Source organism: Leptodactylus fuscus, chromosome 1, assembly GCF_031893055.1.
Source record: "Leptodactylus fuscus isolate aLepFus1 chromosome 1, aLepFus1.hap2, whole genome shotgun sequence".
Classification (NCBI taxonomy): Eukaryota; Metazoa; Chordata; class Amphibia; order Anura; family Leptodactylidae; genus Leptodactylus; species Leptodactylus fuscus.
The window spans coordinates 199,194,488-199,212,998 of NC_134265.1; the positions used below are offsets into that span (position 1 = coordinate 199,194,488).

Genomic DNA, 18,511 nt, shown 5'->3' on the forward strand with positions numbered 1-18,511 from the left:
GATAACAGACGGAAATGCATACCATAATTTTATGTGTGTGTGTGTGTGTGTTTGTGTGTGTGTGTAGCAATAGCTTACCTCCTTGCTGTGTTTTTACTTGAATTGGATCAGACAGTGGACCATCTCCCACTGAAGTAAAAGCCAAAACTCTGACAGTGTAGGTTTCATGTTCTAGTAGGTTTGCTATAGTAGTCAAAAGGTTGTCATCCACATTATATTTTAGCCAGTTGCTGACTGGTTGTTCAGGCTCCATAGTGTAGTAAACACGATAACCTCTTATTTGACCATTGGGTTCCACTGGTTCATCCCACTGAATTATCATAGTAGTAGAGGTAAGCATTCGAGCTTGCACATTGCGTGGTGCACTAGCAGGTGCCTGCTCCCCTGTACGTGTTACAACAGGTTCACTGGGTGGTCCTTGGCCAATGGAATTTACTGCTGACACCCAAATCTCATATTCCGAGTTAGGACTTAAGCCTCCAATGCTGTATCTTGTAGTTGTGATATCCTCTTTGATTTGATATGGTCCATCCTGTGTTTTAGACTTGTACTCTATTACATAGTAAGAAACAGGATCAGGATTTCCTGAGTCCCATGTGATTGTTATGCTTGTAGCAGTGGTTTCTGTAACTACGGGAGCTCCAGGTGCCTTTGGAAGTGCTAATATGTTAAAAAGAAGACAAGAAATAATCAAAACATTAGATACATAAAAAGAAAGTTTTGCTATGGGAAAAAATGATATACTCTACTCTCAAACAAAACATGGTTAATCATAAAAATACAAGAATTGTTGATGTGGCAGTAAAGGAAGGAATACTAATATAAAGTTCAAAATCTGCAAATTGTTTACTGTCTGAAAATAGTCTTTATATTCCAAATAAAAAATAACCCCAAATTAAACATCTCTAGTACAATTTCTTATTCTTCTGCTGTAGTTATTGGTGAATATCTTGTATTGAAAGATAATTCTCCCATGTTTGGTTTCAAAATTTGAATGAACAATAAATTGTCTAGATTTTATCTTTAAAAAAGGGCTCATGTACATGATCATTTCAGTTTTGGACCCAAATATGGTTTCCATTTTGTACATCCATTTTGCATCCATTTCCATTCTGTCTGCCCGTTTTTAATGGATGGGTTGCGATTGTTTTGTATCTATTTCCAATCTGTCTGCCCATTTTTAATGGCTGGGTTGCAATTGTTTTGCATCCATTTTTCACTGATCTATTTTTTTAGAAATTAAAAAATTTGTCTCTTGGCAACAGATCAGTGAAAAACAAATCACACTTTATTTTTATTTTTTTTTGTCATTGATCCATACACTTCATTTGGTTGTTCAGGTCAGTGAAAATGGACGTGAAAAGGACATTGTAAAACAAGAATGTATACACTAATCATTAAAAAATAAATATAATAATAATAATAATAATAATAATAATAATAATAACTGATGTGCTCATGAGCCTGTAGTAAAGCATTAATTACAGAGCCAGCCAAATGATGTCTGTTAAAATAATGGAAGGCACTTGGATGACAAAAATAATGGAGTACATTGGCAACACGGTGGCTCAGTGGCTAGCACTTCAGCCATGCAGTACTGGAGTCCTGGGTTCGAATCCCGCCAGGAACAACATCTGCAAGGACTTTGTATGTTCTCCCTGTGTTTGCATGGATTTCCTCCCATTTTACAAAGACATACTTAAATAAATGAAAAAAAAAAAGTACACTGTGATCCTTATATGGTGCTCACAATCTACGTTTAAAAAATAAATAAATAATGGAGTACATGGACCTTTATAGTTCACAACCTTCTCATGACTGTGCTGCTGGATGAAGAAACTAAAAGAAAATGGGAATTATTCTCCACACACAGTTCAAGAATGGATATAATCCAGTCCCTGATACATTGTAGACATCTGCAGAATGCATTAAACCAAAAAGTGTGATGCTTTGTGAGAGGAGGAAGGCCCGTCAAGGCCCTGCAGACTATAATTTAAGCAAAAACTGGCTTAAATTTATATCAGCTCATAAACAGGAAATTGTACTATATTTATTAAGAATTGATCTTACTCCAACAGGCTTCTGACTAGGACAGGCAATAAAATGCTCCAATATATGCATCTTTATGGCAATACTTACATTTCACTGTGATTTGGGCTACAGACTCTATAACCCCAAGGCTTGACATGGCAACGCAGGTATAATTAGCAGACTCCTTCACATTGGTAAGTTCCAGAACATTACGCCCCACAGGCATGTCATCTTCTGGGGTTAGATCTTCAGCACCCATCATCCACTTCACATAGGGCATGGGTGAACCAACCGCAACACAAGTTATATTTACATTACCTCCAGGCATAATTTCATGGCTCAAAGGAACAATGGAGAAGCGTGGAGCAACACGACGAACTGTAGGTAAATTAACAAGGATACAGAAGGAAACTGACTTTAAAAGGAACTATGTATTTTAGAAATAAAAAAATGGTTAAAAAGACTTTAAAATAAAAACTTACTTCACAAACAAAAAGTGATAATATAGAAACATTAAGCCATAATTCATAGCAAAAGGGTTCCATAGATCAGGAGTACACCCATCACAGCACAGATAATACACAAAAATTTATTAGCAATTTCTCATCTTTAACAACAGATACGGGGTAAGAAAACCAAATTAAGCTTATGTGTTCCAAGGGGTTTGTTTAATAGACGTAAAAACTCTATATGAATCATATGGCCTTGATAAAATGGTTCTTAGGTGTGAAACCTTTGTTGGCTATGATGGATGCCGTTCATTTGTCAACATAGCCAAACCACTCTAATAACCAGTATCATATAGTATGCTTTAAAATGTATATCTACTGTTTTTATGCACCGCATACCAGCAGCAGAGATGAGAAACTCTAATGAAATTTTTGTGGTTTTGGGGTGTAAAAACCCTAACGAAGCCTCTTTAGAATCTGACACGGTTTCATCGATAAATGCAGCTCTCAGAAACACAAACATCATGCAAAAGAGGTATAAAATTGATAAAGAAATAAAACAAAAACAAAAACGGGAAAGAAGACAAAAAGGGAAGGGAAAGACAGAAAATGCAGAGGAATATAACATAAGGGCAACTAGCAAATGCCCGCAATAATACTGGGTGTAGAAAAAGGCATCAGGGGATTAAGGGCAGAGAACCCACTTAAAGTTGTTAATTAAAGCATATGTGACTAAATGTGTTTAACATGAACACCTTCAGCCCTGGTGGGATAGTAAACGGATTATTTGCAGTAAAACAAAGTGATGGACTTAACGCTGAGAGTAACAGTGACATGTTCTGTGCATCCCCCTTGCTGATAGGTGGATGCAGTTTTCAGACCTCACGAGATAGAACATGGATCAAGGGGTTGAGGCAGCCCCAGATTTAGTGACTCTGTTCTTGGTAATGTCTTGTGCAAAGTTTCTGAAAACATGAATGTAGGTTTATGCAAACTCATAAATTTGTTCATTTCCGATATCTTAATCTAAGAATCCAAAAGACAGCTCTGCTAACCAGTGAAAAGAAAAAAAAAAGTCCTTTATAAACTATTTCCATAGACAACTGTGTGTGTATACATATAGATATATGTAGAAATATATGTATGTATACACAGACATACCCAAACAAATGTTGATTTTGGTTGCTTCCTTAGCTTTTTGATGCCAATAAAAGTGAGAAAGGTGCGATAGGAAAATTCTACACAAATGTGTAAGCATATGATATTATGGAACATACAGTCCATGTAATTTAATTCCTAGATATTGAATTCTGACACATCAGAATCTGTTCCAAAGAACAGAGTCACAGAGGCTCCACCAAATCCTCAGGCACACCTAACATACAATGAATAAAAGTGGAGAAAACAAAGTAACATGCGGACAGAACAGAGTAGTGCAAGTCTTCTGATGGGGCCAACAAATAACTGAGTGCAGAGAGTAGAAATGGGACAGAAGCTGACTGACAAAATATAGTCAGCAAACACATTTACAGACAAACAGCAGCATGTGATGCATATACTCTGTTGTCATGAGAAAAACTAAATACAAAGAGGAGAATTAGAATAGAATCTAAAAATGTACGACTGGCTTTAATAAATATCTTATATCGGAGACTGAAGAACAGGGTTACAAAACATCTGTATGGCTATTAGATTTCATTTTTACCAGCAAGTATTTATGCTAAATAGAAAAGAAGCACTCACAGAGCACAGGATTAAATATGCATTATAATAGAAATCGTGTGGTTATTTCAGAGAACTACAGCCAAGGAAAAGGGAACACTATGGTCCTAAGAAGTCAGAGCTTCATCAGTAAGAAAACATTGATCATCTCAGTATCGGAACAAAATTCCTCCTAGCAACTTCTATTCATTGAAAATAAGGACTCTCCTGGTTACTGGAATGACTGGATACAGAGTGGATCTATGTATAGTACTGCGAACACAGGAAAACACAGTATGGTGGCGAGTACCTGAGCGAAGGAGAAGGGTGCTGGAGGATTTAATAGGTGAGCATAATTATTATTTTTTTTATTTAATAAACTTTTCCTTATTTTTACTATTTTGAATCTTGGACAACCCCATTTTATTTTCTTCTATATTGCTTATTTGTGATTGCTTGAAGTAAGTGAGGAATAGGAGTGAGGAATAAAGAGGATTAAAGTGATCTTTTAAACCAGCGAGGATTATATATGTTACTTCAACCTGGTATCTATTAGTGGGTAGGCAACATGACCATCCTCCTTGTATTTTATAAAGTATTGAGTTGAACTATCATGCATTAGTACCTACATGACTGTTAGTTGTATTGTCTGTGGGATTTTTAAGTGTATCCAATAATAAATATTTGTTTTAGTGGAGGTTCTGGTACTTTATGTAGTGATAAGGTATCCTATCAGTGACTGACAACCATTTTTGTAAGGGTCCATTCACACAGAGTTTTGAGGCGCTTATTTGGCCACAATAACTCGTGTAAAGACTACTCACTGAAAATAAGACTCCCATTGACTTCAATGAGATTTTATTACACAAGTAAAAAACTTGTCAAAAAACAAGACAAAAAATGCGTTGCTGTTTGTGGCATAACACGTTTTTTGACACTTTTTTTACACGTGGAAAAATACTCTCATTGAACTCAATGTGAGTCTTATTTTCAGTGTGTATTCTTCACATGAGTTATTGTGGCCAAATCAGCGCCACAAAACTCTGTGTGAATGGACCCTTAGACTGAGGCTCCATGTTGTGGAAACGCAGTTTTTTTGTTTTAGGTTTTGCTGCAAGCCAGAAATTGATTGGCCAGAAAAGAGGAGTATAAGAACTTCCTATTTATTTCCCATTCATTTTGTACCCATTTCCGGCTTTGTCTAAAAAACCCCCCCAAATCTACAACAAGTTTCTCTTTTTCCCACAGCGCATTTCACAGAAAGTCAGCAGGGTTTTCGTCTGCGGTCTTTGGGCTTCTATTATACCTATACAGAAAGCACCAGTGTTTCCTTAGGTATAATTGACGTGCGATTTACAAAAAGGCAACTTTTTTGAAATCGCAGCATGTGTTCTGTGGATTTTTCTGCAATATGTGGATGGGATTAGGCAAAATACCATTCACTTTAAAGGTACTGTAACACTGTCATTTTTGCTTCCGATGTGGCAAATATCCTGCATTTATGCCACGTGGGGCCCTGGCCTTAGAGTGATTTCAGAGACAACTAGCAATTACCGACATTACCATCCACTAGACTACTAAGCTTATATGTAAGTTAAATAGGTGGGAGAAAGAAATCCACAGAAGCTTTCTGGTTATAAGCAATCATCAATATTACTAGCTGCTATAGTGTGCAAGCCATAAGAATATTGCTGCTAATTTAGCCTAGTAAATGAGGTTACTGAAAGCTAATGGATAGGCTAGACCCAAGAATAAACTCAGGCTGCGGTCCTACTAGCATTTGGTGACCACTCCAAGACTCTGTCCCTCATACCGCTGCAAAGAGAAAAGTCCTGCAAGCATTATAGTCTATGAGTTTCTGTGGGTAACCCCTTGTTAAAGAGGACCTTTCATCACTTAGGGCACATGTGGTTTTATATACCGCTAGAAAGCAGACAGTGCGCTGAATTCAGCGCACTGTCGGCTTTCACGATCTGTGCCCCAGATGAAGAGCTATAGGTGCCAGTACCGTAGCTCTTCACCGTCAGAAGGGCATTTCTGACAGTCAGTCAGGAATGCCCTTCCTCACAGCAGCGCCTATAGCTCTGTACTGTGAGATCAGGGAGGAACGCACCCTCCCGATAGTGCTCGTGCAATGCTCTCACAGTACAGCGCGATAGGTGCTGCTGTGAAGAAGGACGTTCCTGACAGACTGTCAGAAACGCCCTTCTGACGGTGAAGAGCTACGGTACCGGCACCTATAGCTCTTCACTTGGGGCACAGATCGTGAAAGCCGACAGTGCGCTGAATACAGTGCACTGTTGGTTCTCTAGCGGTATATAAGACCGCATGTCCCCCAGGTGGTGAAAGGTCCTCTTTAAGTGGATAGGGTTTGCATTTTTTGGGTCCCCAGGCAGACAGAGCACTAGTGTGAACCTAGAGTAAGCAATATGAAGGTTTGACTTATTTTAACACTTGGAGCTTCATATTAACAATAAAAATCTGAATCTTTCAAATGACATATATCTTGGTTTAGGAATATGTGGTATCTATAAAGTTTAAACATGCGCTATGTAAAAAATGCAATGAACAATATAGGGAAAATAGTGTAAAAACGTGGAAACGACAGTAATTGTATTAGAGAAGTTTTTTTTTCCTTCTGAGGCATTTATAATATATTCATTTGAAATGCCCGCATTGACTCAGTTTTCATACACGAATGTCAGTCTCCAATATTTTAGCCATGGAAAACAGTTAAGAGCAATCACGTAATTTAGTTCACTGTTTCCATATCTCTCATAAACACTAATGGAGGCTTGCCATAATGGAAACTGTGTTGATGTCAGAAACAACTAATAGCAATTACTAGAACTAGAGTTACAAAACATCACGCTGTACAGACTCAACTTCTGAAACACATTCCGGCAAAGTGAACATCTTTCTTCCTGACTGTTTGATTACACATTGCATAAGGTAATGAGCTACAGGCCTTAAGTGTATACAGTACATTACATATATATGCATTGACATACATTACTAGCAAATCATATTTAATATTCTTCAGAAAAAAATAAAGTGAATAAAAGTGCCACATTGATATTGGATTTATGTATTTTTAAAAAACACAGTGAAGTAGTTCACTTATTTTACAGCTGTTAACAAGATGGTTTCCTGCGTGCAGCTCGGGTGCACCATGTACAGACACCCTAATACAGCTACTTTGCATATTTTATAGCTGTCATTTATAAATTCCTTATTTCCACATCTAAATTTTAAGGGTATGTTAACACAAAATGGATATTAAGATTTTGTTTCTGAGTTTGTGGACAGAAAAAGCCCAACATATTACAGTAGCACCGTTCAGGTTAAATTTGGGGCATTAAACCTCCCCAAGGTCCTCATGGCTCAGTGGTTTAGTGTCTGAAAAAGCTATGTTATAATGCTGTCCAAGCCCGCATTAAGAAAAACAAACTTGGGATAGTTGCTGGGACTTCCTGGTTTCTGGCCTACCCTGACCTACCCCTCCCCCAATTTTCAATTTTTTTTTCCTTTCTCTTCCTTTACCCCTTTCTTTCATTTTTCTTCGTCATATTGTGGTCATTGTGCCTTGGTTGTACTGTTGTTTGAGATGTTTGTTTTTGGCCCTTGTTGTTTGGGGCTTGCTTTGTGCTTCTTTGTTATAAATAAAGAATTTATTTAAAAAAAAAATTATACTTACCCATAGATGAGTCTAATGAGTCTCACTGGACTCATCCATAGTGCTTCCAATGCCTGTGCATATATTCAGTCAAGATGAGGAAGTACACCTCGGCTTCCCTGCACATGTGCCCGCGGTCCAGCTTATGCAAACTGAAGCCATGGTGTACTCTTCTGTCTTTACTTTACCTGTGGGTGGTTAAAGTGGTGAAGGATCACAAATCGACCTCACAGGATCCCTTTCAACACACTGTGTAAAAAAAATCTAAATTAAATCTCAATTCAATGAATGCACTGCAGTGAAAAAATGTAGCATAAGTTGACATGATGCAGATTTCAAATCCCCATCACATGTCAATATCCGGTTTAGATTTTTTTTACATAATGTGTTTAAATCGCATCCACTCTACTGCTATTATAATACATAAATCTGCAACAAAATCTCAAATTTTTTTTTCATTGATTCACTGTGGACTTTGCTGTAGGTTTACAGGTAAATCTTTTTGCAAAAATCCGCTACAGAAAAAAGATACATGGCAAAGTACTCTAAGGATATATTTACATGTGGCAGATTTCTTGCAGTGTTTTCTGTGGCTGAAAATAATTTCCATTTATCGGAGTAGGTTTGTTCTGGTAGTAACAGCATGGTTTTCTGCATGCCCTATTCATATGAATGAGACAGTTGCAGACATTTCTGGAATAAATCTGTCATGTATGAATACACCCTTAAGGCTAAGGCCCCACGTAGAGTGAAAAGCCAAAAAGCTCTGTAGCAAAAACCGTGGTAGAACTGCATTGTGGTTTTACCCAAAGCGCTTTTAACAGAAAGTCCGCAGAGTTTCCTCTGAGTAGTTTCTGCTTCCATTATACCTATACACTGGCAGTTTCCATAGATATAATTGACATGCTGCAATTTACAAAAAACATGTTTTTTTAAATCACAGCAAGTCCGCTGCGGATATTTTTCTGCAATGTGTGGATGGGATTAGCCAGTATCCCATCCCCTTTGCAGGTACTGTAAAATGCCATGGCTTTTCCGTTGCAGCAAAGTCCCAGCATTTATGCTACATGGGACCCTGGTCATAAACAAACATATGGAGTTGTCTTCTTTATGAGAGACCCCTTTAGAAAGAACCAGTTAGCTCTCCTGAAATCCAATGATGGGATGAATCCCACAAAAACGGAGGAACCAGCGCTAGTCCAGTTAAAATATCTTTATTGAAGCATAACATACTGTGCGTTTCGAGCAAAACACTGCCCTTTTTCAAGTGTATAACATTATTCTGAAATGTCTGTTTTGGTAAATCCTTCTATTTCTCATTATATCACCATTCTGGAGCAACTTTTCTTTGGCTAATTGCTCAAGAGAACCGTGAGGACCCCTTCAAGCTCTTGTCCATTAATAATAGAATATCAATCATTTATCTTTTCAGTCAATTCAGGCCATCATAGCCATGTAATTATTTTGTATTCTTTCCTTTAGGCCAGGGCCCCACTTAGCAAACATGCAGTATTTTGGCTGTGTTTTACATTAACTGCAAAGTGGATGAGATTTTGGCTAATAGCATCCACAATGAAAAAAAAAAAAAATTGCAGCGTTTTTGCAAATTGCAGCATGTCAATTATACCTACTGAAACAGGCATTTTCTGGATAATAGAAGTCGAAAATCCACAGAGGAAAATTCTGACAACTTTCTGTTAAAAACGCAAACATATTTTTTTGGCTGCAAGTCGCTACGTGGGGCCTTACCCTTAAATTTCATAAGGTAGTTGAGTACCTGTGGTGGCAATTCCACTTAGAAGTAAGCTCTGCGAGTGCTTCTTGCTATACATACAATTTGAGGATGGTTCTTATAATGAAACCACTGATTTTCAAGCCCCGATTTAGATAAAATAAAGAAATAAATGGTAAAATATAATAAATTACAATAAACAAAGAAACATAGTGGTATGAGCATTTGAAGCACTAACATAATCCAATTATTTCATTGCACTCCAACAGTCAGCAAGCGGCGGCTCCAAACAGGGTGGGAGAAGACAAATATTATAATACCATTTTGGTGAGACAGGAATCATTCCGTCTTATTCCAAAATGCAGAAGAAAGGGATGTAGGGAGGGGAGCCAAAATAATGTGCAGCCTGTACAAAATAATGGAAGCTTAGATTACACCTTATTGTTCAGTATTTTAAAATGACGGATGCGTATTAGCAATTACACATTAAAAATTTAATCAAAAAAATTAAGCTTCATAAGAATAACAGTAAAAGGGGTTAAAACTTCACAAGGTGTAATCTATTTTTTCCTCAAAAGCAAAGACATAGCAATACAAAAATAGTGTAGAACACTGATACAGGTAGCTTTTTCCTTTGTATTCGTGTTCCTGCCCTGTGCAAATTTTATACATCGACTACTAGAAATTTCATAAAAAAATGATGATTTAAAAAAAAAAAAAAAAATTGCAAAGAGATTAAAAATGTTAAAGTATTATATGAAATAACTATTATTATTTAAATGGATTTAGAATAAAAATAAAATAAAAATACCAGATCATGATATGTTACTCGGACTTGTCATTTTTTAACTTCATAAATATTTGTTCTGAAAAGGATCAAATAAAACTTTTAGAATCCACATCCATTTTGACTTTAAACCAGATACAGGGCAGGAACTTCAGAAATATATGCATTATTTACCACTGTAAACAAAAATAAATTTGCTACCCAACAACACTAAAACTCAACAAAACAAAAAAAAACACAGAGATATACACAGATAAAATAAACAAAACACATGCAAAGATAGTTGCATTCTTCTATCATGCATCAGGCTCAATGCCCAAGCACCCAATAACCATGACGACGAAAAGTGCAAAAACCCAGCAACATTACCAAAGGATGCATAGAGAGGTCTCACAATGCAATATCATCTCAATCCCCAAAGCCCATGGACAGCTGCACTGCCCGTCACTAAAATAGTTTTTATTCTTTTCTTTTTTCTTTTATTTCTTTTTTTTTTTTTAAGAATGTAAAAATGTGGGTAAAGAACGTAAACAAAAAAAAACACACCAACCTTCTCGTAGCTCTGAGGGATGTTAAGGGGTTTGATGCAGAACACAATGACATGAGGAGAAGAGAAAAAATAGGGGAGACACAGAGAGAGTAAAAAAAGACCTTCTCCAGGCTTTCAGCTGCAAAGCGACTAATCCATTAATATATATTAAAAGTATAAACAAATAATGTCCTTTTCTTTTGAGTTGAAAGTTTAGCCAACTCAAGTCAGTAACGCATCTCTTTCATCCTTTCTGTTTCTGACCACTTATATCTAACCATGCTCCTCCTACACACGTTAAGTAAATTGCTGGCAATATCTAGTTTTGTTTTTAAAATATATATATATGTATATATATAGATCTATAAATATATATATACACACACACATACTTATACACATATGTATACATACAAATTTAACTAGACAATATAACATCCACAGCAATATCTTCTAACCAACTCATTTATGAAACTATATAAGCAAATCTTCTTCATTTAGAAATACAGTCATCAATTTACAGGTCTAAGAGATACAGTTAATGAGGCCTAAGGCAGGAAAATGCCTCAAAATTAGGAGAAATCATCTTTAGACTCCAACAGGGCTCACAGGGAGAAAGTGGAAGAATCAAGTCATCAAAAAGAGATTTCCCAACAAGATGGGTTATCTGCTTGTATGATACTGATCGCTTCTCACTGTCATAGACATGCAGTAAGCCCAATTCTTGGTTCTATATTTGCATGAGACCAAAAATGCAGGCCACAAAAGTTCATGTTACATTATATTGTATTGTGGCTACAGAAAAATAGCTTAGACAAACAACAAAACCTGAAATCAAGAGTTACTCATACCTACCGAGGATCTTTGTGACAAACATTGAACGTGCATTTATGTTGAACCTAACTTATACACATATTTTCCGCTATTAAAATGTTCTATTAATGCTGTCAAAGAATAATGGGACTGTTTTATTGGACATGTACTAAAGGTTGAAGTGAACACAACAACTTGTCTACCGTTAAATCTAAAAAAAGAGAGGATTTATATTTCCTTTCTTTTTTTCCAATACTACCGAATCCTTATAAAGTATTTTTGTCTGTACCACATAATATAGCAGTCATTGTCCTATTGTTTTATATAATTTCATAAACTGACATTCAGGGAGTGACACATCGGCAGTCTTTTCTTGCTGTGTACAAATAACTACCCTATTTAGTTAGTAGAAGTAGTAGCAGATACACATTAAAGTATTATTATTAAAAAAAAAAAAAAAAAAAAAAAAGAAAGAAAAAAAGGTAAACCCATTAATGATATTAGGACCAAAGAGCAGGTAGTAAAGCTCTCAGACTGAACACATTACCAGCGTGCAGAGCTCTGCTGCTCCCTACCTCTCACGTAAAGATTAGCAGGTGAAGAATAGCGAACTCCGGCACTGTTTGTTGCTACACATTCATATTTCCCCTGATCAGTCTCCTCACTATTTTCAATTTGTAAGGCACCTGCAAAGAAATAAAGAAATAACAAAAAAATTAAGGTCAGCTTTCAGGTAGTCTTTATTATGGTGTCCTAATTGGGAGGTGCCGATGAAGGAACCTTCTGCTAAACCCGCAGCCTGAACATAGTTATGTAGTCAGCAGCCATGGAACTGAAGAACCTATTCACAGAAAGCAATAAAGGATTTAAGTAAAAAGCTTTACAAACTACTTCCAGTTTAGGCTTAAATCTCAGATTATCAACTATTTTAGCAAATTATAATAAAGACAGCAATGTTATACTGCATAATTATTCAAAATGTACGTTTCTTACATACCAAAGCCACACTGGGGAAGATTCACCAATACCAGCATACTGTACCCTGTGTCACTGGAGGATGTGCTAAATTCATGATGAGGCCTACATCTTGACATGAATTAGGCGCATTTCTAAGAAGTCCATGTGCCTCGTCTAAAGTCTACACCAAGGGGGCAACATGGTGGCTCAGTGGTTAGCACTGCAGACTTGCAGCACTGGAGTCCTGGGTTCGAATCCTGCCAAGGACAAACCATCTGCAAGGAGTTTGTATGTTCTCCTCGTGTTTGTGTGGATTTCCTCCCATACTCCAAAGACATACTGATAGGGAATGTACATGGTGAGCCCTATATGGGGCTTACAATCTACATTTAAAAATGTATAAATAAATAAAATCTACACCAATTCATAGCTGGTGTAGATTTCTGTAATCATTTAAGCCCATGACAAATAGCCCCACCCCCGCGTACTTTGTGGAACCTGGTAAAGCTGGAGCAAAAACTCAGATTTTCAACTTTTATGCCACAAATGTGGTGCAAATTAATTTTCCTCCACTGTGTGTCTACTTAGACAGGTAGAATGAACATATATGAGATTTTTGAAGGATTGGCCTACATGTTGCGGTCTTCCTTTTCTAAAATAACCTTTTGCAGTAAGAGAGGACTTTGTGGACACATAATTTGGATTTAAGGTGCTCTATAAATACAAAGTGTAAAGATAAGGTTTTTCTGCTGCCTTTATACCTAAAAACACACTGGGGCCGATTTACTAATCCTGTCTAATATTTAAAGGGGCTCTATCATTGGGAAAAGTCATTTTTAACTAATCACATCCTTGCATAGCCTTTAGAAAGGCTATTTCACACATACCTTTTGTATGTAAATTGCCTCATTGCCTTTTGAATGAGCTGGTTTTATTGATATGCTAATTAGCCCCTCTGTGCACCCTGGAAGTCTCATTGTGCACCCTCTGCCTATTCTTTCCTATGTATGTGTACAGCACAGACTGATGATGATGATGACTTCCTGCTTCCTGTTTGTACACACAGATAGGAGAAAATAGGAGAGAGCAGTGCTGCTGGGAACTTCCTGTGCTGGCTGGAAGCTATTTAGCATATGAATAAAAACGGGCTCATTCAAAAACCACTGAGGCAATTTACATACAAAAGGTACATGTGAAATAGCCTTTCTAAAGTCTATGTAAGTATGTGCTTAGTGAAAAAAAAAAGACTTTTCCCAATGATAGAGCCCCTTTAAACAGTGAAAACTTAGATCAGGCAGTCTAAATATGCACCAAATTTATAATAGTGGCTGACACACTGATGTATTTAGTGCATTTTAGACCCTTTTGTCTCCCTACTATATTGCTTACTTTTCCTCTAAATCATAACATTTCCCACTACACCATGACTCTTGTTCAGTTAGGCACAAAAAGTGTCTACAATACGTACTAAATGTGGTGCATGGCACGTGCACCAGAATTCTGCCACATTTTCATTGAGCAAATTTGTCCCATTAGTGCGCAAAGGCAGGTTTATCTTTCAATAGTAATTGGTAGAAAGTTCACAAAAAGGTTAGTGACATGAAACAACTGGATACCATGTAGACCAAACTGTACTAAACTTATGAGGCAGAAAACTGAAAAGTGTACTCTCAGCACTATGCAGTCTGCTAACGCATTAATGCTAAACTAGGGAAAGAACATCAATATTCATCAACTCTGCAAGATGAAAATAAAAAATACTAAAATAACACAAGGAACAAGATGATCTAATAAGAAGACTAAAAGGAGTAAGGGAGGTCCAAAACTTAAAGGGAAATAGCATTTTCATGTTACAAAATGCCTTACCTCGAATTGGAGTATTTTCTGTAATGAAAGCAAAGGAAAAAAGTGACAGTGGTGAGGAATTATATTTAGTGATCAGGCACATAGCCAAAAATAAGGGCCCAGTATCCAAGAAGAAATTTTGCTAGCCATACACATAAAAAAAAAAAAAAAATCTAAACTAAGCTCCAGCCTGATTCTGTAGGTCATGATCTAGACTGTTACAGTGTGAATAGATCTTAGTCATGAAAAATAAAGCAAGCCATTTTGTGGACAGTTTTTTTTTTTATTGCTGACAAAAGCAAAAAAAAAAAAAATTAATTAAACCTCGTAGGAATTATGGAATAATGGTAACCAAGCTGAAGAAATATCAGTGACATAAGCCATAGCACTGCCACTAGCTCATGGGGAATCAAATCTACCATCTCTGTCAGATAGGACATACTTACCAAAGTAAATTTACAATATTAAATGTTAGCTCTCTGTGCTCTGTAGCTATCTCCATGTGCAAAGCTTGAAATTATATATACTATACACACAGAGGGTAAGTTCACACGTAGTTTTTTTGTCCGGAACCTGAGGCGGAGGTCGCCTTAGGTTCCGGACCAAAAGTTGCGTAGCCGCGACTGAAAGCTGGTGCACTGCACCGGGATCCAGCCGCGCACTCCGCTCCGGATTAGGCCCAATGAATGGGCCTCGTCCGGAGGAGGGAGTTTCTTCAGGCCGAATCGCAAGGCCTGAAGAATAAGCACCTCGCTGAGTGGTTCCCATTGATTTTAATGGGAGCAGTCTTTTTGGTCAGGATTTTGAGGCGGATACGGCCTCATAATCCTGTCCAAAAAACTACGTGTGAACTTACCCTTATACAGCTTGCAACAGAGAGAGCAGGAGCAAGGCGGCTTTAAATGACAGTAGTGCACAAGAGAGCAATAAAATGTATCTGCTTACTTTCAATAAACTTTGTTGCTGTAATACACCTCAAACTGCTATGACACTAATCTTTGCAATCTCCTATTAAAATGTCCAGAAACACTGACCACAAAATGGCTTGCTCTCTTTACTTAAGTAGAAAAACCCTTTAAACCTGGTGAACAGTAAATAATATGTATATTCTCTTGGCATGACTACATATATAGTACAAGTTTCTGAATTTCTTCAGGGAGTAGTCACTTTTCTTTTTTAATTCAATAAACTAACATACTAAACTATCAGTCAATTACACCAAACTCCATTCATTGATTTAGAAATATTGGTCAGGTAAAGTTACTTATCATAGAATTCTGTGTATCCTAAGGTATAAAGGCTAATAAGCACAAATGTAAACTATTCACAGAAAACGAGGCAATGCTTCTTAGGGTGTTGTCCATGCTTTTTTATTCTGATCTCTTCAAGCCACATGTGCCCTCACTGTTTTCTCACTTCACACCAGCCTACCTCCTAAATCAGGGGTAGGGAACCTTTGGCTCTCCAGCTGCTGTGAAACTACAACTCCCAGCATGCTCCATTCACTTCCATGGGAGTTCCCAGAACAGCAGAGCCAGTATGCATGCTGGGAGTTGTAGTTTTGCAACAGCTGGAGAGCCGTACGCTCCCTACCCCTGTCCTAAATAGTAAATTTTACCTTCTGACCCTCCTTTTTCCTTCTCCTCATTCAATCCCATTGTCACTAATTGGCTCCTGAGGATGCCCTATCATATTATTATATGCAGTCAAACTCAGGAGGCTCCTGGAGAAGGCACACTAACATCTGCAGCTGCTACACTTACTGTATTAAGATAAGAGTCTGCTACTGCACGGAATAAGGAAATAAATCAGTTAACAGCTTTCCTCTTCCCACTCTGTAGAGTTTTCTTTGTAAGATAGATACAGACTGAATGTAAGCAAACAGACTGAGTGAAGATATGTAGGAGGAGAATTAATAACAGCTACAATATAATATAATAATAAATATAATAATAATAATATAATATAATAATAAAGTGGAGAACAAAATTTATTTCCTTAGTACGATGCAAAGTTTCGTATATTCACATGTATTATAATTTAGTAAATAAATAAGGTTCCATTTTTTGTCTCTGGTCTTGGAATCTTTATGATATAGTACTAAGTGTGCAGTAAATGTTCAGCATTATGCAGTGCTGAATTTATTAAAGGGGATTTTCTGTGCTTTCTATAAAAATTACAATCGTGGTTTGTTTGGATATATTTTTCCACGTTGCAAGGTCAACTGAATTTTTGACTGATTTTGCTTGAAACTGAATCATAAAATATACAAATATAAAATAATGCAATGTCATAGATGCATATTTTTTTGTATTGCTATTGTATAAAATTTTCTATTTCTACCTGCACACATTTTTTCTGTCAGTTAAATGTATATAAATTACAGTATCAACTGAAGGGGATACCGCTATTTTTCAGCATTCTCACTTGGTTTCTCATCTCTTGCACCCATACAGATGTAGTCTGTCTTATTGTAGACATTTAAAACAGCTAGAATATACTGTACTACTTTGTTGCCTGCACAAAAGCAAAATGACTGCAACCTGGAGATTTTGTTTGAGAAGTACCAAATACAGTACTGTAACTGGTCCAAATAAACACAAGAGAAAATACATGTTACTAAACTCTAGTTATATTTACAGGTTTCTCTTCCCACCTTTTTGCACTGTGGGTACTAGTTAATAAAATACTGTTTTGCTTTTAAAAGGCACACTATCATGATAAAAAAAAGGATCTTCTATTCCCACAAATAGTACAGATAAGGTCTTGGGCATTAAACAAGAGCTAAGTTATTAAAGTCAAAATTGGTCCCATATAGATCGCTCCAATGGATAACCAAAGAATCTATAAATTTCATATTATATTTCTGCTAACCTTTCCTGGCCAAAAATAATAATGGCCTGCTGTGTACAGGAAGCTGAAGGGAAACTGGATTTCCCATGGAAAAAAAAAAAAAAAGACCTCCAAATCTGTTTACGCCATTTTACATTATTTTATGGTTTAATAAAATCATGATAGGTGAGTAGGTGCCCTTATACACATTTTATATCACTTGGGATACACTTGTACATGTCTGAGGTAAAACAACACAATTGTTTTTAGACATATCGGAAAAAATCAGGTAATAGATGTCTAATAGCTGTAGAATTTTATGGAAGTTAAAAGGCAACCTAACGAATCTATAAAGCTAATAATAATACTGCTCTACAATCTGTAGCCTCTACATCACATAATGCTTTAATGAATCTAGTGTAACTTCTGGCAGAACCCTCAACGTAATGGAAAAAGTTCCAGCACAAAGTATTGACTATATTCATAAAAATGCATAAAAAAGTTATCCTCATCATATAATCTACCATGAAAATAACTGTGACTGAAATCTTGAAATCCATTCTTACACTTTTAACACAATACTTTAACGGTAGTGTCCCTTTAATAATGATGCTGTTTTCTCATAGCCAAAATATAAAACCATAAAATATATGTAGCTTCCCCAATCCTGAAAATTGTAATTACTGTATTGCTCAATTTTATCAGTAATATAATGAAATAAAATAAGTAAATAAATAAGAAATGGTAAAAGTGAGAATGCTGTAGATACATTGCAAAATATATATTTTTATTAGTAACATTTACAGGATATGGGGTGAATATGAAACTACCTATTTTATGAAGAAAAAAAAACCCACTAAACATCACTGTTTTGAAGCTATTGGTAATATTCTTCTACATGTTAGCAGTATATAGTAAACTAATAGGGAAAAGCTATAGTTAATAAAGCAGGGAATTTAGGCTTAAAGGAAAATACTGCATAAGAGGATAGAGGATTTTAGAGTGAGCATATATAGTTTAAGAAACAATTGTCTTCATAAAGAAAAGAAGCAGTAGTTTGCCCATCCACAATTGGTGGAAGATCTGCCATAAAAGGAAGGGAGATTGGTGAACCAGGAAGCTTTCATAGGGGAAACAGATGTCACTTCTTTAATACACA

The 18,511-nt window shown here is 36.5% G+C and overlaps 1 protein-coding gene across 9 annotated transcripts in view; it reads right to left on the bottom strand.

Moving 5' to 3' along the window:
• The window catches only part of PTPRS (protein tyrosine phosphatase receptor type S), a 240,959-nt gene that overhangs the window by 126,592 nt on the left and 95,856 nt on the right, over positions 1–18,511 (bottom strand). For 5 of the 9 annotated variants that reach the window (XM_075281017.1, XM_075280998.1, XM_075280981.1 and 2 more), the window contains exons 6-9: positions 12,294–12,404; positions 10,927–10,938; positions 2,140–2,409; positions 79–660 (exon numbers count right to left, since the gene is read on the bottom strand). In XM_075281017.1, coding sequence (XP_075137118.1) covers positions 79–660; positions 2,140–2,409; positions 10,927–10,938; positions 12,294–12,404 — 975 coding nt within the window. Of the gene's footprint in view, positions 1–78; positions 661–2,139; positions 2,410–10,926; positions 10,939–12,293; positions 12,405–14,541; positions 14,665–18,511 lie in introns of those variants that run through there. The other 4 variants (XM_075281034.1, XM_075281026.1, XM_075281006.1 and 1 more) reach the window with 2 other exon arrangements.